Genomic DNA, 26,323 nt, shown 5'->3' with positions numbered 1-26,323 from the left:
ACCGAGTACTTCATTAGTATCGTGAAAGACATGAATATAATGTCTTTTATCGATGGTAGAAAGTACAGAGATAGCGACATTTACAAGAAGGTGGCTGAAAAGTTTCGCGAAGCAGGATTTGCAGACCAAATCAAGCACAGGTGGAAGACGTGCGTCGCTGTTTAGATGGGGATATTCCAAATGATACCAATGACCATGTATACAGGAGTAACTCTGTCTGCTTAAGCATGTAAGCGGGTTATTCCTAATGATTCAGAAACCGGAATACTGACCTTAACCCGAATATTAACGGCATGTAAATGTAGCCACTGAGTGAAAAGCAGCCACATCGGAGTAGGTCCTGATTCATACTTGGCTCAGAGACCACTTTGGAAGACAACAATGTGACCTTGACCATATTGTAGATCTGCTGTATTCAAGCAAAATCTACTTTTGCATTGACAGTGTCCCTGCGATGGCAGGTTTTACACTCGTGCTTATCTAGTTTGGTCTTTGTGACCAACATGTGGTGACTCGTTTGATGGTTTTAAGGCAGCTGTCATGGATATCGAGGCCTACCTGACTTTTCATGCACGATGGAAAACAGCAGCCTCTTTGAGATGTGGATGCCGGGGGGACTCTGTCCCTGCTCACCAGGTGGTCTTGACGTGTCATCTAAAAAAACAAACAAACAAACAAAAGAAGACAAATTAAAACCTGTGAAAACATTCACATCCTGGGATAACGTTAATATTGATGCTGACAACTCCAACCACACGTGCACATCTTACCACTGGTCACGGCGTCTTTGACAGGCGTGGACTTGTCTGCGGCCCAGGTCCCCGGTCTGTCCTTGCCCAGGTTGAGAAGGGACATGGGTTTAAAGTCCAGCTTTCCATCGGGGAGCGGCTTAGAAGACATGGGCATGCCGTAGAGGAAGTTTGACAGAACAGAGTTGCTGGAAGTGGCGGGACTTGAAGACGTGACAGCCTGGGTGGTGGTCTTCCCAGGGACGTGGCTGCTCGGCGTTATGACTGCAGTGGAAGAGCTGTGATTGACGTCTGCACCGGACTTTGCTTCTCTTGCCAAATCTTCTGCTGGCCTGCACACAGGGACCACATGAACCAAGGTGGGATGGGTTTCATTTTATAGGATCGATTATTACTGTGGTTAATGAAAACACAGGTGAATAATCCTAACAATTCCCAGAACTACAGAAGCTTTGAGAAGAAATGAAAACATCATCAAACTCAATGAGGAAATGGCTTGTTACCAATAACAACATTCCGGCGACGCCAGCACAAATATGTGTTTCCGTCTCTGAAAATCATTAAGGTGAAGTCGGCCGAGGAGCACACCTTTTAACTGAGAACTGGATGCGGTGACTTTGCTCCAGAATCTTCATCAGCGTCTTGGTGTCATATTCAGAGGGCTTCTTCAGGGCGACGCCCTCAGGGAGGCCGTGGGCCACCACACAGCCGGGGTCCTTCTGGATCCACTCGTAAGGCACCGGGACCAGACTGCTCTTTCCCAAAGCCTCACCTGCAAGTTGCACAAGGCAACGTGAGTACGTTGCTGTGCAGAGGAAGCTCAAACATTTACCTCAAAACCTTTGACTTAACACAGGCTCATGTATGTTACAGACCCTCATTTCTAGCTCGTTTTATTATTGTTTTAAAAGCATGAAATTTTCTTACATGGGTCTAAAACAGGCTCTCAGCACCACCACCCCACCCCAAGATGTAATATTTTCCCCCCATCAGTGTTTCCTGAATTGTTTGAAAAACAAAACAATTTTTGTAAAGTCTTACAAGATCTGCTCTGAAACCAAATCCACGAAATGATGGGACCAAATCAGACAAAGTGGGTGGAGCCAAGGTATTCTAAATAAATCATTTCTGCAACATAGCGCTTGTTGGTCTTGCTGACTTTGACCTAATGTGCTGAAAAGCTCCAGCTTGGCCCGGAATAAATCCCTCAGAACCAGGAAATTGAAATATAAACACAAGTGGAAGCGCTGGCGGGGAAAACGACATTACTTTTGATGAATGCTTACTGTAAAGTACAGTGAAGACTTCTTCCACCATCTTCCTCAGGACAAAGATATTGGATTGGACATCTGATGGTGCTTGCAGTTTGCCGTGTTCACCGTCTTGACTCACTTTGCTGTGATCGCCTTCCTGGTCTTTGGTATGTGCACTCGCTGCCGTCAGCGCCTGCAGACACGACGCCCCTAAATCCAAAAAACAAAAACAGAAAAATTACAATCACATTAAAATAATTACAGGTGTTTACAAAGTCCAAATGGGACCTAATTGGTGAAGAAGAAAGTTAAAAAACTAAATTTTAGCAGGAGTGGTGGCCAAGTGGCTAGTGTGCTTGGTTTCAGTGCGGAAGGTTCCCGGTTCAAACCCCACTGCTGCCACATTTCTCCATGTATTGTGGAGTTGAGTGAGGGCGCAAACCTTGTCCCAAATCAACATGCAGATCTATCTTGGATCTGCTGTGCCGACCCCAAGTGAAAAATGAGGGAGTAACTCGCCTTTTTTCTCTCATCATGTGTAATGAATTTGCAGAAAGTAAACTTAACTTTCACATTGACTTTTCCTTCGGCAATGACATCTTTGATGTAGTTCAGGTGAACAGGATTGATTTTCAGTTCTATTCTCTGAAATTAAGACCTATATCATCTATTGATGAATATATAACATATGTACGTATATCCATATATAAGAGGAGTCACTGGGAGATGACATGGTCCCCACTAATCAATAATACAAAGTGTCATCCAGGTATGAACGAAATTGGTCAACTGGTTCTCGAGATATCGGCCTAACAAGCAAAATCGGACAAATGGATGGACGGACAGACATGCTGATCGCTATATCCCCCCGTATTTTATACTGGTGGGATAAAAAAGTTATTTGAGCTTCAGGTAACTTTTCAGGTGGTCAGGATCCAAAGCAATTACAAGTACCTCATTGACCCGATTCTTGCCACTTGCAGGTATTTTAACTCCTAACAAGTCCTGACATTTTGCTTTGTAACATTAAGGTCAAGACAAAGCACACTGTTGGTAACGAAGCAGGGGAGCATAACGTACGACAGAACTTGTAGAAGTCTGTTTGGATTTCCCTCCTGGAGTTTAGGAACACTCTGCCCTTTTCTGTACCGACGGCAATCACACTGTCCTCATGTACGGTGACACACGCCACCTCGGCGTTGAGCTTCGACATCGCCATGCACTGCAAAATAAAGATACAACCATCAGCGGACAATTCATCAAACTGCAGAGTTAACAAAGAACAGACATGCAGAAAATTACACAGCTATATTGTGAGCTATTGCTACACTATCACCTATTAGCGGCTAATCACATTTTGGCATAAACATTTCAGAACATGGATCAGCTTGAAATTATACAAGATACTAAAATTTCTGCTTCTGTAATATATGTCTCAAGTGTAACTGTAGTAGATTACAACCCATCATCGAACTACGGGCTGTTAAGACCACAGAAGTGAAAAGTGGTAGCTAGCATTCTCAGGAGCCACATTGTATAAGCCAATATTAGCAACGTCTTTTCAACTAGAATATAATAAAAAGTATGTTAGTTCCCATTAATTAACTTTTATCCTTATTCATTGGATTAACTGTGTTCGCTAGCGAGTATAATCTAGTCGGTACAACAGCTTGCGAAGCCAACTACTCCGGCTAGCTACTAGGATGCGGCTAACTTGAAAAAGAGTTTGTGCTTGTTTGCAAGCAAATATTCAGTTCTGCTAATATTTCTACATCTGCTAACACTAAGATAGTACCAAATTTGTCTTTTATCAATTAACATAAGATGGAATGTTTGGCTCCACACTGACATACCAGCATATAATTGGCAAATTTGTACAGGTAAAAACAGACTTTCCCAATTGAGGAGTTCAGGTCTAAAATAATACTATGGTACCACATGTTGAGATACCAATCACACTGCAAAGCTGGTTTGAGTCCTGGATGGCAACCACTGCCAACCATCACAATTGGTTCCACTCCCAAAAGTAGCGGTCAATGACCTATGCCAATTTTTATTGAACAGGGCAGCCAATAGCTGATAAATAATGCCAGTATGTTATGTTGTGTTATTTTTTTTTTTTGCACGTGATACAAGGCAACAATTTAATAATAACAGTACCAATAATAATATCAACAAGAACAACAAATCAGACATACAATAGCTGTGTTAATGGGTTTTCTGTCAAATAACGTTACCTCCTGTACTGCAACATTACCCCCGGTTTCAAAACACCCATTCCCACTGTTTTAAGGCACCTCTATGCATATAAATTGACACAACGGGGAGTCCTACTATGTTCTCCAGCAGCCATACTGAGAAGCCCACGTTAGGTGTAACTAGGGGGTGATTTCTTTTTTAAACTAGCTTCACAACCACAAAATACATTTAATTGGATGTCTAATTAATCAGTTTACCACTACCTGACAGCAACCATCTATCTGCCACAGCCAGGTGAACCGTGGGCATGTAATGGCTTAATCATGTTCAAAACATTGACTAAGACCTCCAAACATAAACTGATTTAACATTTACCACCGAGTCGAGGGCTGACACCAGGCTGGTGAGGATCTCCTGCCTGGCCGACACCAGCGGAACGTGAGATTCACTCCGGGAGTTTGTCCTGAGGCCATCGCATGCCAGCTTCCTCATCTGAGCCATGCTTCTGCAGAGACCAAAAGAACAGAGTACAGGATAAAAATCCACAGAGCTCAAGAGAGTGTCCGTGCACGTGTCGGGCAACCTGCATTCAAAGCCAACACAGCTGACGTCACCTGGTCCGACTTTAAACAAATGCTTGTATTTAGAGCACCAAAGTGTCAATCAGAGGTGCTTTAAAATACACTTCTTTTGCAGCACCACGTATGTACCCCGTAGGCTGGAGCAACAACAAAATGAAAATGGCATAACATTTTGAAGGTAAAAAGTCTGTACAAATGTTTAAAATGCGAATTTATGAAGGTGGTTTTAAGTCTGACGGTTCTATTCAAGGTATCCAGGTGACACAGGAACAATGATGTGTAGTTTTTATGATGTAGTAAAATTGACGAATGTTGGTCACATTCACATGTTTGACTTTGCAACTTGTGTGGTTCTGGAAAATTCAAACGTTTGTACACCACACCGTGGAAAACTTTCCCTCTTGCTTACTTGTATAGTTGTGTGGTGACATTATTGTGGGCACCCAGAGGTTCTTGTAGTTCTCTGGTGGTACAGGCAGGAACCATGTTGCTAACATATGACTCTTGGACACTTTAAAGTCAAACAGCTCTTCCACTTGGATGAATTCAGTGCCGAGTTTTCCGGAGCAGCACTTGGGGATGGCTTGCATGTATCCTGGGGAAAGTCAGTATGTTGCTCAGCCTAAACCAGCACAAGTCGGAAAAGGTTTTGAACATGTTCAGTAATTTTTGGGAGATTGCTGGACTTCCAACTGCGTCGTGGTTGAGTCCAGTCTAGGCACTTCGGCCCATGTAAAATGTTACCCCAAGGTTTCAAGAGTTGAGGATGGTGTGTACACGAGGTTCAAGCACAGTACATCCTGTTGTGCCAAGCTCGGGAGAGGTGGGTGGGGCAGAGGTGACTGGGAGTCCATAATGCGGAAGAGGAAAAAAAAACCTTCCCAAAAAACAATTTTTCCTGACCTTAGCTGAGTGGTGTGTCTGCTCAGGAGGACTCGGTGTCAACTGTAGCCAGCTGAGAGCTGTTCAGGCAAAATCAGGTGAGCTGCGCCGAGTCGTGCCTGCGCTGGTTAAATGGAGCCAAACGTGGCTCGATTTAACACCAGCTTTTGGGTCAATGTCATTTCATTGGTTTGCCGCAGACTAAAAACCTGCTGGTAATCCCCACCTTGTATTTGTTTTGTCAGTTAGAGCTAATTGGTGTCAGATGGTGTCATATGCGCCTCTTTATCCTGCTTTTTCCCTACCAACAGCTGGTGAAGGGAAAACAGAAATGAACTTGGCTAAGATGTGAGGCCTTCATCTTCCACCGCGATTTCCTTGCTGCACTATGAATTTTAACAGAATCAACAAAAAAACCCCCAGCTCAGTTGGACATGACAAATAAAATTATAGAGACAGATAGTGACTGTTAAAGACAAACTATAAGGCTAAATCCAGGCACCATGTTCTCATGGCAACTGAAACCCGTCTCCTTGGAAACTAATCTCGGGGCATTTGAACAATGCAGCTCTGGCCTTTAATCTCTGCAGACACTGGGAACCATTATGCTAGCCACTGGCAAACCAATCCAATGACTCTACGGGGAGAGGACACAGAGGTAGAGACACACACACACACACACACACACACACACACACACACACACACACACACACACACACACACACACACACACACACACACACACACACACACACACACACACACACACACACACACACACACACACAGAACCAGAGAGCGAGGAAGAGAAGGGGTGGGTGCGGTGGAGCTCAGCTGCACCCGTCTGAATGTGCCAAGTCTAGTGGCCGTCTAAACGTGCCTCCCCTGAGGCCACGGTAAACATTAGCCCCCGCCCACCGCCAAGTTATTAGGGCCTGGAAATAGATGGCCTGTTTCCCCCCACATATTGAAAAGTCAGGCGGAAAAGCGTGAGGAGGAGGAAGTGGGGGATAAATACGCCAGAGCGCCCTGTCAAAGACTTTATAATAAAAAGCTCCAGTGCTTACTTGCTTCGCCGAGGTTCAGATCAGGTTCAGCAAACATCATTATTTGTGACTTTAAACCTCAGGTGCGTGCCTCAGGGTAGTGCATTAGTTTGTACAAGTCTGTAAAAATTGAAATTTTGTTATCAAAAATTAATTTAGGTGGATGAGTTCGTCTTTTAAATGTAACTACAGATCTGTGAGGAAGCTCACAAAATGATAGTAAACCCCCCCCCCACTGCAATACAGGATGCTTATATGCACTTTACAATGTGCCGCACACCCCCCCCCCCCCCACACACACACTGCTGCCAATTACGTCCATATAAGGGACTCGACTGCACATTGGGAGCATCTTGTTAATTCAAGACCTTCCTTATTTTCCTGTCTGATGTTGATCCTCTGGTACCAAGCCCCCATCTTTAGCCTCTAGACCATCCGTCCCCCCAACGTCCCCAAAATAATATAAATTCAGTCTTTCAATTGCTAAAATAATTTGAAAGAATGAATATCAAGTTATATATAATCAGTTCATACAATTAATTACAGGTGTGTTATCTTTGACAAATACAGTAGTAGTGACAAAATATTTAAATTTAAATGGCCAACCGCTGCATTTACAGTATAACACACCTGCACTCAAAAATTTAACTTGCTCAGTGAACAGAAAAAAATTATGTAAAGTATTTCGCCAAGTGGTTAATGCGCTTGGTTTCAGTTCAGAAGGTTCCGGGTTCAAATCCCACCCCTGCCACATTTCTCCATGTAATGTGGAGTTGCGTCAGGAAGGGCATCCGGCATAAAACCTATGCCAATTCAACATGCAGATCAATCAATCAATCAATTTTTTTTTTATATAGCGCCAAATCACAACAAACAGTTGCCCCAAGGCGCTTTATATTGTAAGGCAAGGCCATACAATAATGATGTAAAACCCCAACGGTCAAAACGACCCCCTGTGAGCAAGCACTTGGCTACAGTGGGAAGGAAAAACTCCCTTTTAACAGGAAGAAACCTCCAGCAGAACCAGGCTCAGGGAGGGGCAGTCTTCTGCTGGGACTGGTTGGGGCTGAGGGAGAGAACCAGGAAAAAGACATGCTGTGGAGGGGAGCAGAGATCGATCACTAATGATTAAATGCAGAGTGGTGCATACAGAGCAAAAAGAGAAAGAAACAGTGCATCATGGGAACCCCCCAGCAGTCTACGTCTATAGCAGCATAACTAAGGGATGGTTCAGGGTCACCTGATCCAGCCCTAACTATAAGCTTTAGCAAAAAGGAAAGTTTTAAGCCTAATCTTAAAAGTAGAGAGGGTGTCTGTCTCCCTGATCTGAATTGGGAGCTGGTTCCACAGGAGAGGAGCCTCAAAGCTGAAGGCTCTGCCTCCCATTCTACTCTTACAAACCCTAGGAACTACAAGTAAGCCTGCAGTCTGAGAGCGAAGCGCTCTATTGGGGTAATATGGTACTACGAGGTCCCTAAGATAAGATGGGACCTGATTATTCAAAACCTTATAAGTAAGAAGAAGAATTTTAAATTCTATTCTAGAATTAACAGGAAGCCAATGAAGAGAGGCCAATATGGGTGAGATATGCTCTCTCCTTCTAGTCCCCGTCAGCACTCTAGCTGCAGCATTTTGAATTAACTGAAGGCTTTTTAGGGAACTTTTAGGACAACCTGATAATAATGAATTACAATAGTCCAGCCTAGAGGAAATAAATGCATGAATTAGTTTTTCAGCATCACTCTGAGACAAGACCTTTCTGATTTTAGAGATATTGCGTAAATGCAAAAAAGCAGTCCTACATATTTGTTTAATATGCGCTTTGAATGACATATCCTGATCAAAAATGACTCCAAGATTTCTCACAGTATTACTAGAGGTCAGGGTAATGCCATCCACAGTAAGGATCTGGTTAGACACCATGTTTCTAAGATTTGTGGGGCCAAGTACAATAACTTCAGTTTTATCTGAGTTTAAAAGCAGGAAATTAGAGGTCATCCATGTCTTTATGTCTGTAAGACAATCCTGCAGTTTAGCTAATTGGTGTGTGTCGTCTGGCTTCATGGATAGATAAAGCTGGGTATCATCTGCGTAACAATGAAAATTTAAGCAATACCGTCTAATAATACTGCCTAAGGGAAGCATATATAAAGTGAATAAAATTGGTCCTAGCACAGAACCTTGTGGAACTCCATAATTAACTTTAGTCTGTGAAGAAGATTCCCCATTTACATGAACAAATTGTAATCTATTAGACAAATATGATTCAAACCACTGCAGCGCAGTGCCTTTAATACCTATGGCATGCTCTAATCTCTGTAATAAAATTTTATGGTCAACAGTATCAAAAGCAGCACTGAGGTCTAACAGAACAAGCACAGAGATGAGTCCACTGTCCGAGGCCATAAGAAGATCATTTGTAACCTTCACTAATGCTGTTTCTGTACTATGATGAATTCTAAAACCTGACTGAAACTCTTCAAATAGACCATTCCTCTGCAGATGATCAGTTAGCTGTTTTACAACTACCCTTTCAAGAATTTTTGAGAGAAAAGGAAGGTTGGAGATTGGCCTATAATTAGCTAAGATAGCTGGGTCAAGTGATGGCTTTTTAAGTAATGGTTTAATTACTGCCACCTTAAAAGCCTGTGGTACATAGCCAACTAACAAAGATAGATTGATCATATTTAAGATCGAAGCATTAAATAATGGTAGGGCTTCCTTGAGCAGCCTGGTAGGAATGGGGTCTAATAAACATGTTGATGGTTTGGATGAAGTAACTAATGAAAATAACTCAGACAGAACAATCGGAGAGAAAGAGTCTAACCAAATACCGGCATCACTGAAAGCAGCCAAAGATAACGATACGTCTTTGGGATGGTTATGAGTAATTTTTTCTCTAATAGTTAAAATTTTGTTAGCAAAGAAAGTCATGAACTCATTACTAGTTAAAGTTAATGGAATACTCAGCTCAATAGAGCTCTGACTCTTTGTCAGCCTGGCTACAGTGCTGAAAAGAAACCTGGGGTTGTTCTTATTTTCTTCAATTAGTGATGAGTAGAAAGATGTCCTAGCTTTACGGAGGGCTTTTTTATAGAGCAACAGACTCTTTTTCCAGGCTAAGTGAAGATCTTCTAAATTAGTGAGACGCCATTTCCTCTCCAACTTACGGGTTATCTGCTTTAAGCTACAAGTTTGAGAGTTATACCATGGAGTCAGACACTTCTGATTTAAAGCTCTCTTTTTCAGAGGAGCTACAGCATCCAAAGCTGTCTTCAATGAGGATGTAAAACTATTGACGAGATACTCTATCTCCCTTACAGAGTTTAGGTAGCTACTCTGCACTGTGTTGTTATATGGCATTAGAGAACATAAAGAAGGAATCATATCCTTAAACCTAGTTACAGCGCTTTCTGAAAGACTTCTAGTGTAATGAAACTTATTCCCTACTGCTGGGTAGTCCATCAGAGTAAATGTAAATGTTATTAAAAAATGATCAGACAGAAGGGAGTTTTCAGGGAATACTGTTAAGTCTTCTATTTCCATACCATAAGTCAGAACAAGATCTAAGATATGATTAAAGTGGTGGGTGGACTCATTTACTTTTTGAGCAAAGCCAATAGAGTCTAATAATAGATTAAATGCAGTGTTGAGGCTGTCATTCTCAGCATCTGTGTGGATGTTAAAATCGCCCACTATAATTATCTTATCTGAGCTAAGCACTAAGTCAGACAAAAGGTCTGAAAATTCACAGAGAAACTCACAGTAACGACCAGGTGGACGATAGATAATAACAAATAAAACTGGTTTTTGGGACTTCCAATTTGGATGGACAAGACTAAGAGACAAGCTTTCAAATGAATTAAAGCTCTGTCTGGGTTTTTGATTAATTAATAAGCTGGAATGGAAGATTGCTGCTAATCCACCGCCCCGGCCCGTGCTACGAGCATTCTGACAGTTAGTGTGACTCGGGGGTGTTGACTCATTTAAACTAACATATTCATCCTGCTGTAACCAGGTTTCTGTTAGGCAGAATAAATCAATATGTTGATCAATTATTATATCATTTACCAACAGGGACTTAGAAGAGAGAGACCTAATGTTTAATAGACCACATTTAACTGTTTTAGTCTGTGGTGCAGTTGAAGGTGCTATATTATTTTTTCTTTTTGAATTTTTATGCTTAAATAGATTTTTGCTGGTTATTGGTAGTCTGGGAGCAGGCACCGTCTCTACGGGGATGGGGTAATGAGGGGATGGCAGGGGGAGAGAAGCTGCAGAGAGGTGTGTAAGACTACAACTCTGCTTCCTGGTCCCAACCCTGGATAGTCACGGTTTGGAGGATCCACCTTGGATTTGCTGTGGTGACCCCAAGTGCAAACAAGGGAGCAGCCGAAGGTACTGGCTATTTCCACCCAACTAAAATGCATTAACCTAGCCAGAAACAATTTTGCTGACTGAATTTGCATTACTGTTACTTAATTACCATGGTTCAGGCCAACTAGATTGGAAAAGGTAAATGTAGACCTAAATGTAAATTTGTCAGGTCAACATGATGAGTTTGCGTTACTGTTTCTTAATTATCATGGTTCAGGCCAACTAGATTTGAAAAGGTAAATGTAGACCTAAATGTTAATTTGTTGGGTCAACATGATGAATTTGCATTACTGTTACCTAATTACCATGGTTCAGGCCAACTAGATTTGAAAAGGTAAATGTAGACCTAAGTGTAAATTTGTTGGGTCAACATGATGAATTTGCATTACTGTTACCTAATTACCATGGTTCAGGCCAACTAGATTTGAAAAGGTAAATGTTGACCTAAATGTAAATTTGCTGGGTCAACATGATGAATTTGCGTTACTGTTATCTAATTACCATGGTTCAGGCCAACTAGACCTAACTGTAAATTTGTTGGGTCAACATGATGAATCTGCATTACTGTTACCTAATTACCATAGTTCAGGCCAACTAGATTTGAAAAGGTTAATGTGGACCTAAATGTAAATTTGCTGGGTCAACATGATGAATTTGTGTTACTGTTACTCAATTACCATGGTTCAGGCCAACTAGATTTAAAAAGGTAAATGTAGACCTAAATGTAAATTTGTTGGGTCAACATGATGAATTTGTGTTACTGTTACTCAGTTACCATGGTTTACCCCAACTAGATTTGTAAAGGTAAATGTAACAAAATTAAAAAGTAAGTCCCTTTGGCTGCTCCCTTGTTTGTGCTCGGGGTCACCACAGCAAATCTGAGGTGGATCTGCATGTTGAATTGTCACAGGTCTGACACCAGATGCCCTTCCTGACGCAACTCCACATTACATGGAGAAATGTGGCAGGGGTGGAGTCTGAACCAGGAACCTTTCGCACTGAAACCAATTGCACCAACCACTTGGCCACCACTCCTGCCCTGTAAATAGTTACAACTACTTTTAAAATAGTACAGTTACATGTTATCAATCAATCAATCAATTTTATTTATATAGCGCCAAATCACAACAAACAGTTGCCCCAAGGCGCTTTATATTGTAAGGCAAGGCCATACAATAATTACGTAAAAACCCCAACGGTCAAAACGACCCCCTGTGAGCAAGCACTTGGCGACAGTGGGAAGGAAAAACTCCCTTTTAACAGGAAGAAACCTCCAGCAGAACCAGGCTCAGGGAGGGGCAGTCTTCTGCTGGGACTGGTTGGGGCTGAGGGAGAGAACCAGGAAAAAGACATGCTGTGGAGGGGAGCAGAGATCAATTACTAATGATTAAATGCAGAGTGGTGCATACAGAGCAAAAAGAGAAAGAAACACTCAGTGCATCATGGGAACCCCCCAGCAGTCTAAGTCTATAGCAGCATAACTAAGGGATGGTTCAGGGTCACCTGATCCAGCCCTAACTATAAGCTTTAGCAAAAAGGAAAGTTTTAAGCCTAATCTTAAAAGTAGAGAGGGTGTCTGTCTCCCTGATACGAATTGGGAGCTGGTTCCAGAGGAGAGGAGCCTGAAAGCTGAAGGCTCTGCCTCCCATTCTACTCTTACAAACCCTAGGAACTACAAGTAAGCCTGCAGTCTGAGAGCGAAGCGCTCTATTGGGGTGATATGGTACTATGAGGTCCCTAAGATAAGATGGGACCTGATTATTCAAAACCTTATAAGTAAGAAGAAGAATTTTAAATTCTATTCTAGAATTAACAGGAAGCCAATGAAGAGAGGCCAATATGGGTGAGATATGCTCTCTCCTTCTAGTCCCCGTCAGTACTCTAGCTGCAGCATTTTGAATTAACTGAAGGCTTTTCAGGGAACTTTTAGGACAACCTGATAATGAAGTACAATAGTCCAGCCTAGAGGAAATAAATGCATGAATTAGTTTTTCAGCATCACTCTGAGACAAGACCTTTCTAATTTTAGAGATATTGCGTAAATGCAAAAAAAGCAGTCCTACATATTTGTTTAATATGCGCTTTGAATGACATATCCTGATCAAAAATGACTCCAAGATTTCTCACAGTATTACTAGAGGTCAGGGTAATGCCATCCAGAGTAAGGATCTGGTTAGACACCATGTTTCTAAGATTTGTGGGGCCAAGTACAATAACTTCAGTTTTATCTGAGTTTAAAAGCAGGAAATTAGAGGTCATCCATGTCTTTATGTCTGTAAGACAATCCTGCAGTTTAGCTAAGTGGTGTGTGTCCTCTGGCTTCATGGATAGATAAAGCTGGGTATCATCTGCGTAACAATGAAAATTTAAGCAATGCTGTCTAATAATACTGCCTAAGGGAAGCATGTATAAAGTGAATAAAATTGGTCCTAGCACAGAACCTTGTGGAACTCCATAATTAACCTTAGTCTGTGAAGAAGATTCCCCATTTACATGAACAAATTGTAATCTATTAGATAAATATGATTCAAACCACCACAGCGCAGTGCCTTTAATACCTATGGCATGCTCTAATCTCTGTAATAAAATTTTATGGTCAACAGTATCAAAAGCAGCACTGAGGTCTAACAGAACAAGCACAGAGATGAGTCCACTGTCTGAGGCCATAAGAAGATCATTTGTAACCTTCACTAATGCTGTTTCTGTACTATGATGAATTCTAAAACCTGACTGAAACTCTTCAAATAGACCATTCCTCTGCAGATGATCAGTTAGCTGTATTACAACTACCCTTTCAAGAATTTTTGAGAGAAAAGGAAGGTTGGAGATTGGCCTATAATTAGCTAAGATAGCTGGGTCAAGTGATGGCTTTTTAAGTAATGGTTTAATTACTGCCACCTTAAAAGCCTGTGGTACATAGCCAACTAATAAAGATAGATTGATCATATTTAAGATCGAAGCATTAAATAATGGTAGGGCTTCCTTGAGCAGCCTGGTAGGAATGGGGTCTAATAGACATGTTGATGGTTTGGATGAAGTAACTAATGAAAATAACTCAGAACAATCTGAGAGAAAGAGTCTAACCAAATACCGGCATCACTGAAAGCAGCCAAAGATAACGATACGTCTTTGGGATGGTTATGAGTAATTTATTCTCTAATAGTTAAAATTTTATTAGCAAAAAAAGTCATGAAGTCATTACTAGTTAAAGTTAAAGGAATACTCGGCTCAATAGAGCTCTGACTCTTTGTCAGCCTGACTACAGTGCTGAAAAGAAACCTGGGGTTGTTCTTATTTTCTTCAATTAGTGATGAGTAGCAAGATGTCCTAGCTTTACGGAGGGCTTTTTTATAGAGCAACAGACTCTTTTTCCAGGCTAAGTGAAGATCTTCTAAATTAGTGAGACGCCATTTCCTCTCCAACTTACGGGTTATCTGCTTTAAGCTGTGAGTTATACCACGGAGTCAGGCACTTCTGATTTAAAGCTCTCTTTTTCAGAGGAGCTACAGCATCCAAAGTTGTCTTCAATGAGGATGTAAAACTATTGACGAGATACTCTGTCTCACTTACAGAGTTTAGGTAGCTACTCTGCACTGTGTTGGTATATGGCATTAGAGAACATAAAGAAGGAATCATATCCATAAACCTAGTTACAGCGCTTTCTGAAAGACTTCTAGTGTAATGAAACTTATTCCCCACTGCTGGGTAGTCCATCAGAGTAAATGTAAATGTTATTAAGAAATGATCAGACAGAAGGGAGTTTTCAGGGAATACTGTTAAGTCTTCAATTTCCATACCATAAGTCAGAACAAGATCTAAGATATGATTAAAGTGGTGGGTGGACTCATTTACATTTTGAGCAAAGCCAATTGAGTCTAATAATAGATTAAATGCAGTGTTGAGGCTGTCATTCTCAGCATCTGTGTGGATGTTAAAATCGCCCACTATAATTATTTTATCTGAGCTAAGCACTAAGTCAGACAAAAGGTCTGAAAATTCACAGAGAAACTCACAGTAACGACCAGAAGGATGATAGATAACAACAAATAAAACTGGTTTTTGGGACTTCCAATTTGGATGGACAAGACTAAGAGTCAAGCTTTCAAATGAATTAAAGCTCTGTCTGGGTTTTTGATTAATTAATAAGCTGGAATGGAAGATTGCTGCTAATCCTCCGCCTCGGCCCGTGCTACGAGCATTCTGGCAGTTAGTGTGACTCGGGGGTGTTGACTCATTTAAACTAACATATTCATCCTGCTGTAACCAGGTTTCTGTAAGGCAGAATAAATCAATATGTTGATCAATTATTATATCATTTACTAACAGGGACTTAGAAGAGAGAGACCTAATGTTTAATAGACCACATTTAACTGTTTTAGTCTGTGGTGCAGTTGAAGGTGCTATATTATTTTTTCTTTTTGAATTTTTATGCTTAAATAGATTTTTGCTGGTTATTGGTGGTCTGGGAGCAGGCACCGTCTCTACGGGGATGGGGTAATGAGGGGATGGCAGGGGGAGAGAAGCTGCAGAGAGGTGTGTAAGACTACAACTCTGCTTCCTGGTCCCAACCCTGGATAGTCACGGTTTGGAGGATTTAAGAAAATTGGCCAGATTTCTAGAAATGAGAGCTGCTCCATCCAAAGTGGGATGGATGCCGTCTCTCCTAACAAGACCAGGTTTTCCCCAGAAGCTTTAACAATTATCTATGAAGCCCACTTCATTTTTTGGACACCACTCAGACAGCCAGCAATTCAAGGAGAACATGCAGCTAAACATTATCTTAACTTTGCTGTGTTGAATCAGCAAAATTTATGCAGGTCCATCTTAAATTTGCTGTGGCGACCCCAAGCGCAAACAATCGAGCAGCCAAAGGGACTTACTGTTTTTTGTTACATTTATTATCCTTACAAATCTAGTTGGTCTGAACCATAGTAATTAACCATAGTAACCATAGCAACAGTAACACAAATTCATCATGTTGACCCAACAAATATACATTTAGGTCACTCAGCAAAATTGTTTTGAGCTACGTTAATGCATTTTACTTGAGTGGAAATACTTTCCATAATTTTATTAAGTTCACTCAGCAAGTTAAATTTTAAGTTGTTGCATGTTATGTTAAAACTACATGTTTTCAATGTGTTCACTCATAAAACTTGTTTCTATATTGTAGAAGCTACATGTTAAGACGTACGTTCATGTAACATAAAAAGCACCCATGTTGTTTTTTTCAGTGCATTTGTATTTACCATATTTTCCAGAGTATAAGTCACATCTGTTGAGAAACACCTCTTGAAGAGGAAAAAGCCAAACACAAGTAACACCATTTTTTCCAGCTCTTTATTTTTTATTTTTGTGCATCGTTGTTCTTTTACTATTTGAGTTTATTTTGTTTAGTGCTTTGATTCCTGGGAAAGATCGATATGAATAGTCATTAGATTTAATATTTTTAACAATTGCATGATTTTTTGGTATACAAGTTGCAGGAACTCCCAAACTAGTCAAAACATTCCAGACATTTTTATTTTATACATATTTTTAATGCATTTCTATATTGTGCTGTGTGCTTCAGTGTGGTTGGAGTATTTTTATGGTACTTTTGTTTATTTGCTGTAGAAATTTTCCATATTTCCGTACTTGTCATTCTTCTTTCATGTTTCACATTTTAATATGCATTGATACAAATCAAACTTCCTTTGGGGCAGTAATAAAGTCGAAGTTGTTTACAGTAAATGTAAATATGATGCAGTATAAAAAAGAACGACAAAAGTATTGTCTTGAAGACGCCGCAACAGAACCATTTTCCTTTGTGTAATTGTGTTTAGTTTAACTGAATCCATAACTGACCCACTGCTTGGTCCATTCTAACAGCTACAAGGTCTTTACAAAAAATGAGACAAAAAAAAAAAAGAGAAGAAAGAGAAGTTTTCTTCCTTTTAATGACAGAAATGTCAACAAAGGAGAGGGGAGGTGATGTAAAGCAGTGAGATTGTAAACAGAGGGTCGCTGGTTCAAATCCCTGTTACACTGGAAAAATTATGAAGGGGCTTTAGGAAAGGTACTTCATTCCGAAGTTGCTCCGAGTGTGCAATTCAGTGCACTGACATTGAAGTGTGTGTATGTGTGTAAAACATTAGCCTTGATAATCATCGGTTATCGGATTAGCTGAACTGTGCCCACCACTGAGCAGGACCAACCAGATTTGATTCCATCGCCCCTGCACCTGGAGATCACCCATCCTGCATGTTTTCCTGCTCCACCCGCTGTTAATTAACCAAGTCAGGTGTGCTCAGCCAATCAGGAGCTGGGAAACACCAGCCTGGACTAACCAGATGTTGCAGCAGCTGATCACATGGAAAAACTGCAGACCAGGTGATGTCCAGGAGGATGGTTGATAGCTGCCTGAAGGAACCATGAAGGGTGACTAAATGTCATCATCTCCTCATAACCTGCAGGTGGCGATAAATATGCAAATCCAAATCTCCAGCATGAAATATGAACATGCTATTAGCTTAAATCGGAAGAGATGCGACTTTCAAAATGTTTTCAAAATATGATGTCAATCATGGCATTGATAAGCGAGAACATTAAAGATAAAGGGAATGCTGAGTAAAGAAAGAAAAAGTAGAGAGCTCTGACTGCAGACAGGTCAACACTGAAGCGATATGATTTCAAACTTAATTGGCATGAGATCGATTCAATATTGGATCAGGAATGAGAACTTTTTAGGGGGAGGAACGCTGGCAGAAGCAGCGCTGAGATCAAAGTGTAGATTGTGCAAAGCTGGGCTATGAAGAACCTGCAGGATATGAAACACGGGCGTGACAAATTAAAGGTCTGTTCAAAGAACTGCACACGCTGTGTCCAGGGGATCAGCAAAGTTTACTTCCTGTTAGTGGTTTTATTTCACTTTGATGTGTCTGTAAAATGGAGCATCTGAGAGCAAAACCACAATGTGTTTCTTTTGAAGACGTCCTTTATTACCAAAGCCGACGTTCTTCAGACATCTCAGTGTTTGTGTTTTTGTGGTGGAACTCTGATGAAAATCTTTGTGCAGGAAATCTGCAACTGTGCAGGGAACAAAATATTATCACGTGCACACAAGTTCCACGTGTAACACATGAACTTATTCAGAATTTACCATCATGCAAGAAAAAGCTTTGATCTTCTTCACAAAAACTTGTTTTGTTCATTTGTGCACGTGACTCGTGTGCTGTCTGCGCAAATTATCTTTGCTCATGACTTCTTGTGCACAGAATCAGGTGCTAACGGCAGACATGGTTAGTTTCCAGGTTCTGTGCAATAAAATATGTTTTTGTGCTCCTGAGAATGACTGCTTTTTCCAGAAAGGGGCTGCTGACTTCTGGAATTGGAATGGGGCTCTAAGTTGATGTCTCACTTGTCTCGTGACCTTGAAAATCTCATCGTTTTCAGGAGTTTAAGGTTTACATTCTCTGAAATGCACAAGTCTTGAAATTTCAAAATGACTAAACATGGTCACTTATGGAAGTGTGCAACAGGGCACTGCTACGGTAATGGAATTACATTCTGAGCTAATCTGTCGTGGTTAGATGCCATATGTCCAGATTTTGCTGCTGTTGTAATTCCGTTGCCATAGAATTGCCCAACAGCGATGTGCACTTATGGAGGTCATGCAAAGTACTGGAATATGGTCTGAGTTATTTTCTGGAAGTGGACCAATTCCAAATGTATAAGTAGACCAAACAGTAATTTTATGCTTTTGGCACAATCGTCACTTCCAGATTGGGCCGGTGTAATTCTGGAATCAGAACAGGCCTGTAAGAGGTCTGAGCTGTCTGCAACCCTCCAAATAATTTTCTATTAAATGGTTTCAGGTTTAATTTCACTGAAATACACAAAAAGTCTTTACATTTTAACAATACCACTTCTAACATCATCCAACTTCTGAATCTGCTTGCCTACTTTGTGTAATGATGCATCAACTTTGTACGTCTTTGAAAGTCTTGCATAGCATGAAGTGTATTTGTTCTGTGCTGGAAAAACTCCAGAATCTGGACACTATTTCTGAAAGTACATTGTGCACTTCAGGTGTCAGAACGAGGATATAAACCAGATGTCTCCAAGAAACTGTGCAAATTACTTAATTTTACACAATTTAGGTTTAGGGATAAAATTTTTGAAATGCATAAAAAGTTTGGAAATCTGAGCAATACTTCTAACATTGCACATTTCTGGAAGTTTTGTGCAGTTGAAGAACTCTGATATGGCCCTGCCCAATTCTGGAATACTTACGTGTTCCACACTGCACTGAACACATTTAGTTGGCATAAGCAATCATGTTAAGTGTTACCATTTCCTGTAAGACAGCCCATTCGTAGCCAAATACAACTTTCAGTGTTTTGTTATTATCCATCATGTAATGTGGCAAAGCGCTACACAGCGCACACACATGAACTCCTTGCATGAGTTGCAGTTTGTGTTTCTTCCCAGATAATTTGCATTTTCATCTACTACAAAAGCAAAAGGTTAGCCATTGTGTCCTACTGCAGCCTGTACTCAAGTTTCTTGAAATGGAGCAATATCTCCACCTGGTGGACATTTGCCATTACTGCAGGTACAACAGAATTTCGACAAGAGCTCTAGTTTTTAATAATTTAGATCTAGTAAGAATATGGCTCATCTCGGACCCTGTTTCCATTTCCCCACTCGGATGCCAGCATCTTACAAGTTGAATGCTATGAGGCCACTGCAAAGCCTTTTCCTGAGCTGATTTGTCACTCAAAATCTATTAAAATGTGACAGCAGATTAGACAGATGCTTGGTTCCTGCTGAGGGTGAGTACTTTTATCACTGTATATTATGAGATACTCGTTTGTTGTTTGTCATCAAAACAAATCCCACACTCAGGCTTTTTTCTCACCACTGTAATTGCTGGGATGAAGCATTTATGGGTGCCATCTCTGAGCTTTTCTGCCAGGAAAAGAAAAAAGACGCGACAAGGATAAGGGGCTTTAGGTCACCAAAGTTCTGCGACTGTCAGCAATGCAAATTGCAACTGTCAGTAACTTTTGTTCAGTGCATTTTTTGCTCAAAAACGCAAAAGAAAGAACACAAATAACTCAGCATAAAGAGTAGAGCACCAAAGTGGAATTCTTTGATCAGTTTCGCATGCATGCACTGCAGTCAAAATACTGAACGCTAACGTAAAAACATTGGTATGATCCACAAATGGAAATCTGGCAGTTCCCCCCCCCCCCCCCCCAAAAAAAATATCACCCACATATAAAAGAAATTGTCATAGAGTTTCACTGGAGATTTGAGGGGTCTAGCAGAGGCTGTGATTGGTCGGTTCTGGCTGAGGTATAAACTCTGAGTGCCTTTGTAGTTTTAATTTTTGCTACATCGTTTCCTCCTTGAACCCAGAAAGAAAAAGGTAGCACCAAAATGCTCTGCATTTTTAATTTTAGTACTAATCTGACTTGTTCGAGTCCTTTCAGACACGTTAATTGATTTATTATCTGTTGTTTTCAGGTGACACTGTCGATTCTGGTTCTTTTTCTTGTCTTTTCTGTCAAACGCCTGGGTTAGGAGGGGGATCTAAACGGAATTCAAACTAAACTTGGGCACTTCCAACACAACTGTTATCAGGTTATATTTCAGACACTTTTTTCACGCTTTATTTTGGTTAGCTTGCTGTCTTTGTTTAGTCTCCGACAGCCGTTTCTAACGCTGTTTTTTGAGCACACAGACGCCGTGAGCTCAGGTTCACAGCCTCCAGTCTGATTCAGCGCAGAATACGAATCGGCGCAAATGTTTCTGCGCCACTTTTAGCGCATCTTTAAGTCAAGCGCCGCCGGTTAATTAGCGGCTAGCAGCGGCTAGCTAACTAGCTGCCGTCCGTTAGCCGCGCTGCTAGCTAGCGCTTCGCTTTCACCTCCTCCCCCCGCAGCAGAATTAGGTTATAATCTGTAATTTCCAAACGTTGTTGCACCAGAAGCGACAAAGCGCACGTTAAACCGGCTTGTCATGATTAAAACACACGGAAAAATCTCACCTTAATTTAACGATTAATGCCCTTGTTGCAGCCGTCAATCCCGGAATAGGTTTATTCCCCGTTTTAATCCATCAGAGAGGATCGCAAATCCAATCCGAACCATCCGCTAAATGGTCGTAATCCCAAACATTGCACCGTGGGTTTGTCTCTGTGTCTGTAATCTGCCTCTCTTGCCCTTGAGTTTATTTCTTATTTCTTTGCTTTAACAGAGCAGGGTGTCCCTTTCCCCTTTCTTTGTTCTGTAATCCAGTAAAATTGAAACTCATTCGCCTCCTGCTAATCCCAGCCCCGCTCAACAACAGCATCTATTGGCTGCGATTTACATACAGGATTAACGGACGGAATCCCACCTACGACCTCGTCAAAATCTCAAATTTCGCACCGTCAGATTGGTGTCAGAAATCCCAAACTGTGTTTAATTTCGGGATTACAACTGCTTCAAACATGGATTTAAAAAAAGAAAAGTTGGGCAAATAGCTTGTATGTGGAAGCCCGAATTCCTGCCAGATTAATGGATTGTGAATAAATAATAATAATAATTAATAATAGAACTCCAATAAACTGAAATGAATAAAAATTCCAATTTGAAATCAGTTTTATATAAAAAGTCAAAGAAGATGTTAAACTGAAGATGTAGTTACTATTAATAAAAATAGGCTTAACCGAGATTGCGAGTAAAGCTTTTGTTCAAGAATTAAGTTTAGTAGCAAATTTGGAGAATTTTAACAAGCAAATCATTTAATTACTAATTTACATGCAAAGATGGTCTGGAGTTGCATCAGGAAGGGCATCCGTCGTAAAACTTGTGCCAACTACCAATGCGGATCTGACTGTATCCGCTGTGGTGACCCTGAACACAAAACGGGAGCAGCCAATTGGACAATGGCAACAACATGCAAAGATGGTCTCTTGGTTGATTCTCCGATGGTGGACGTCCAGGGTCAATCTAGAGACACCTGTGTGTAGGTTTATTTAATGTGGGAATATCATTGCATGACAACAAACACAATCCTTAGCCTGGTCTGATGGAGGTGAAATTCCAGACGATAGTGGTCTGAGGACCTGCTGCAGCCTTCATCTGCCTTCTCCATCATTGAGGACTTCTTGTTTAATGACAGCTCCGGTAGCCATCTCATGTTGAAAGTTCCTGTTGGGCCTTCATGATGACTGTAGGGGCTACGGGGCACACAAGGTCCCCACTGTATTTCATCTCAACAGGCAATCCTCGATGAGTTACCCAGATGTCACAACGTGGACGAGGGGTTTGATTTTGACACCCACTAATTTATACATAGATAATACCAACCTATAATTCCAATACCTATTCTGTGTTTTGTCAATACCTAAAATGCAACAAATTACTCTGCGGCAATGCATGCACCCGAAATCACTGGAAGAGTTCTGGTTCTTTCCTTGAGGATACAAACAAAAACAAGGGAGCAAAAATTGACAGTCTCCTAAAATTTGGCGATTTTAGGATATCCAGATTCCTGAAAGACCTGAAACATTAACAATGGAAGTGTGTTTCCATATCGATAGACAAACTGGAAGCTTTCCAATGACGTTGCATGCATGCTCTGTAGTTCCACGTCACATTGCATTATGGGTCATGACAGAACAAAGAATGGATTTCTGGTTCTACTGTACCAGGTGGTACTAAAATTTGAATGCAGGGGCCTTGATCACAAAATTCTTCTTTCTTTAGTTGTTCAGGAATTATAAGACATGAAAGCTGGATGATAAATATTAAGTTAACCAGCCTGCCATGTGCCCCAGAATTACAACAAATTTGTGAAAGACTTTGCTGTGTAACAAATGTTCAGTAGCAGATGATGCTGACCAGACACCACCTGGTGAACAAGGGCAGCCATGTGAAGTCTTTGGCCATTTTTGTTGCACTCCAACGTCGCCGCTTGGCTGAGTGCAATTAGGTGTTCAGAGATGTATTTCACATGTAGAGCCCGACCGATATATCGGCCGGCCGATATTATCAGCCGATATAAGCCCTTTTCAAAGTACTCTCTATCGGCCAAAATTTTGCCGATAGAATGCTGATAATTTCTCATAACAGAACAGTTACTGAAATAATGTTTGTGTCGGCAATGTAAAATGTCCTTGCACCATTTGTGCAGTAGATGGAGCTCTGACTCCATTCAACTGAGAGCTTAAATGTATTCATCACCGGTCCCTGTAGTTCGCCGTCACACTGCACTGATCAGCTGACAAAAGCATACAAGTAAGTTTATAAGGATCTATATCCTTATCCTGAACCTATATCTAAGTTGCAGCAACAAGAGGTACAAGATCAGATGTATTTCACAACTCTTTTTAAGGACATGTATTTGCTAATTTCACAAAGGTTTAATTTTTGATTGCTTTTTTTTTAACTTGAATTCTTGTTATAAAGTTAATCAATATGAGGACAAAGCTTCAGCTTTTAGCTCATACCTTTTTTGTTAAGGGTCCAAAAAAAGAACATTTTATTCATTTAAAAGAAAAAAAAACATCGGCTGATTTATCGGCAAATCAGCTGATTTATCGATTATCGGCATATTTTCATCCAAATATCGTTATCGGCCTCCATATCAGTCGGGCTCTATTCACATGTATGAATGAAGACCTAAAAAACAGGTTTTGCTTCTGGTTCCTGCTTTCGGGTGAGGTTAGGAAGGGCATCTAGTGAAGAAATATGCCAAATCAACATGCAACTTTGTGCCAAATCCAATGGGGACATCACTCAAAAACATGTTTGAGAAGTATTGTAAAATTTGACAAAAATAGCATATTGTGTGATGGACATCGTGGATTTCACAAAGATCTTGCCTGATATTTTCTTGCATTAGAAGAGTGGATTATCTCTAAAAATGTACCCTTTTATATATCTAAGCTTTGATTCAGTTCGTTATTGTAGATTGATCTATAAACTAGAGAAATGTCATAATTGGTCAAATAAACTGTTGGTTAGAACACATTTGTTTATCATAAGAAGAAAGAGCATGATGTCTAAACAAGGCTAAAGCTGACTGGTGTGTCCCACAGGGTTCAGTGCTGGGACCGGTATTAATTCTATTTTTTGACTTACCAGACAGAATATCTTCAAAATGTAAAAAAAAAAAAAAAAAAAAAAAACTTTGCAGATCGTACTAAAATGTTGACCATATGCATTTACACGTTGATAAAAATGAACTAATGGAGCTGCCAAGACAAATAAAACGCGAGGAATGATCAGCTTAGCATTTTCACGTTAAGGGCTCCTTAGTTGTGTACAAAACATTCTCTTGCCCACATATTTAATAATGTGTGCAAGTACGATTACCATTTTTAGAAACTTTTTTTTTTAAATTGCAAAAAGTTAAAAGGCATGCAACAAATTTGCATTCGAGGGCAAGACAAGATCTGAGATTTTGGCTACATGGTGCTTTTCTTTCTGTATAATCCAGCATATAGGTGTCTTGGTGTTGAGGACCAGCAGCTGGAGGAGGACAAGGACTTGCCCACATTTCACATAGCTGCAGGAGATGGTTACTTTCAAGAGGTGGAGAGGGAGAGGATGTCTGCCCAAGTGGTTGTCATCTTGAAGATGGTTCTCTGGTGTGGTGGATATGGTCACACAATTGAACAGATTTATTTTTTTTTTTTAATGATCAACACTGAGGCACCTGCACGCTTGTTCATGCAGAGAATCAGAATCCAATTTATTGCCAAGTAAGTTCTCATACAAGAAATTTGATCTGGTGTCATTGGTGCATTAACAATAAAAAGACAAAACAGGCCACATGGCCAAAATGTGGTAGCTGATGTTCCCCAACAATGCAATTACACCTCATATAGATCTCAAGTAACTGTTTGTTTGCCACACTGTCATCACTGTCATGGGGTATCTATGGAGCCCACGAAGAGACCTAGTACCAAAAACATCCAGTAATTGCACTGTTTGGTTGGCACCCAGATCTTGAACTCTGACAGGAAAGTTAACTTTTTCTCAATATGGTTACTGGTGATTCTTCATGCCCAGTTGGTCTCACTTTCCTTCGTTGGACTAATCACAGAGCTACACGTTTCAGGTGATCAGCAGTCTTGACCCTCTGTGCCCACGTTCACTGGTGTAAAGTAAAAATATGACTTCATCCTCTAATCATAGCCACTGAAGCCCGGAAGTCCTTCATTTGTTGTTGTCATCTTGGCGGTTTCCCTCGCCAGTTTTTGATGATGGCCTGTTTTTGTCTTATTTACGAAATTGTCTTTTTTTTTTTTTTTTCCACGACTAATTCACCTGAACCACCAAGACAACACAACACTTCAACTCAACTCTGAAAACTTTCTTCTGCTGCAGATGGTCGATACTAACGCCACAAACTAACTTTCAGCTCTCACCTTTAATACAGGAAAAAGGTCTGTGGTCACCCAATACCATACAAATGTTCCAGCCATGGGCAGCACGATGGCTTAGTGGTTAGCACTGTTGCCTCACAGCGAGAAGGTTGTGGGTTCAATTCCCGTGACCTTTCTGTGTGGAGTTTGCATGTTCTCCCCGTGTTTGCGTGGGTTTCCTCCGGGTGCTCCGGTTTCCTCCCACATCCAAAGACATGCGGGTTAGGTGGATTGGAATCTTTAAAAATTGTCCGTAGGTGTGTGTGTGTGGGTGTGTCTGTGTTTGTTTGTCTATTTGTGGCCCTGCAACAGACCTGTCCTTGGTGTACCCCACCTCGCGCTCTATGACTGCTGGGATAGGCTCCAGCCCCCCGCGACCCTTAACTGGACTAAGCGGTAGAAGATGGATGGATGGATGGATGTTCCAGCCACCTTAAGCTTGGTGGTGGTTTGGTGTTTTTCCACATTTTTTCACTCACTCTTCAAAACTGCACTTTGAGTACTCTGGCTTTCCTCCTCTAAACTGGGTTGTTTGTTTCTTACAATATTCCCAGACTCCTCTGGCCATATGGAACGCTCACTGGCTGGACAGTATGGAATGGACAGGGAAAAAAAAAAAAAAAGGTCACAACATCCACACAGTAATGTGCAAAAGTTTTAGGCACCAAATAATATAAATACTTCAGTACCTCCCCCCAAAATCTGTTGGATTAATGGTTAAATAGTTCCGCTTGCTACAAAAATTAAATAAATCCCCCCCCCCCCATTAAATATTTAATTAAATGAAATTAAACAGAATTAAAGGTGCATACATTTTACTTTTTTT

The 26,323-nt window shown here is 40.8% G+C and overlaps 1 protein-coding gene across 3 annotated transcripts in view; it reads right to left on the bottom strand.

Moving 5' to 3' along the window:
• gtf2ird1 (GTF2I repeat domain containing 1) overlaps nt 1-21,507 on the bottom strand; it is a 58,342-nt gene extending 36,835 nt beyond the window's left edge. For 2 of the 3 annotated variants that reach the window (XM_034177746.1, XM_034177747.1), the window contains exons 1-7: nt 21,127-21,506; nt 4,577-4,706; nt 3,083-3,224; nt 2,036-2,212; nt 1,338-1,521; nt 771-1,081; nt 559-654 (exon numbers count right to left, since the gene is read on the bottom strand). In XM_034177746.1, the coding sequence (XP_034033637.1) occupies nt 559-654; nt 771-1,081; nt 1,338-1,521; nt 2,036-2,212; nt 3,083-3,224; nt 4,577-4,702 (1,036 nt within the window). In that variant the 5' untranslated portion in view covers nt 4,703-4,706; nt 21,127-21,506. Of the gene's footprint in view, nt 1-558; nt 655-770; nt 1,082-1,337; nt 1,522-2,035; nt 2,213-3,082; nt 3,225-4,576; nt 4,707-21,126 lie in introns of all 3 variants that reach the window. The other variant, XM_034177748.1, reaches the window with a different exon arrangement.
• Between the last annotated feature and the right edge of the window lie 4,816 nt (nt 21,508-26,323).

This window comes from Thalassophryne amazonica, chromosome 9, assembly GCF_902500255.1.
Source record: "Thalassophryne amazonica chromosome 9, fThaAma1.1, whole genome shotgun sequence".
NCBI classification, from domain to species: Eukaryota; Metazoa; Chordata; class Actinopteri; order Batrachoidiformes; family Batrachoididae; genus Thalassophryne; species Thalassophryne amazonica.
Note: the sequence above shows the minus strand (reverse complement) of the source record. Positions and strands in the feature narration are given on the sequence as shown.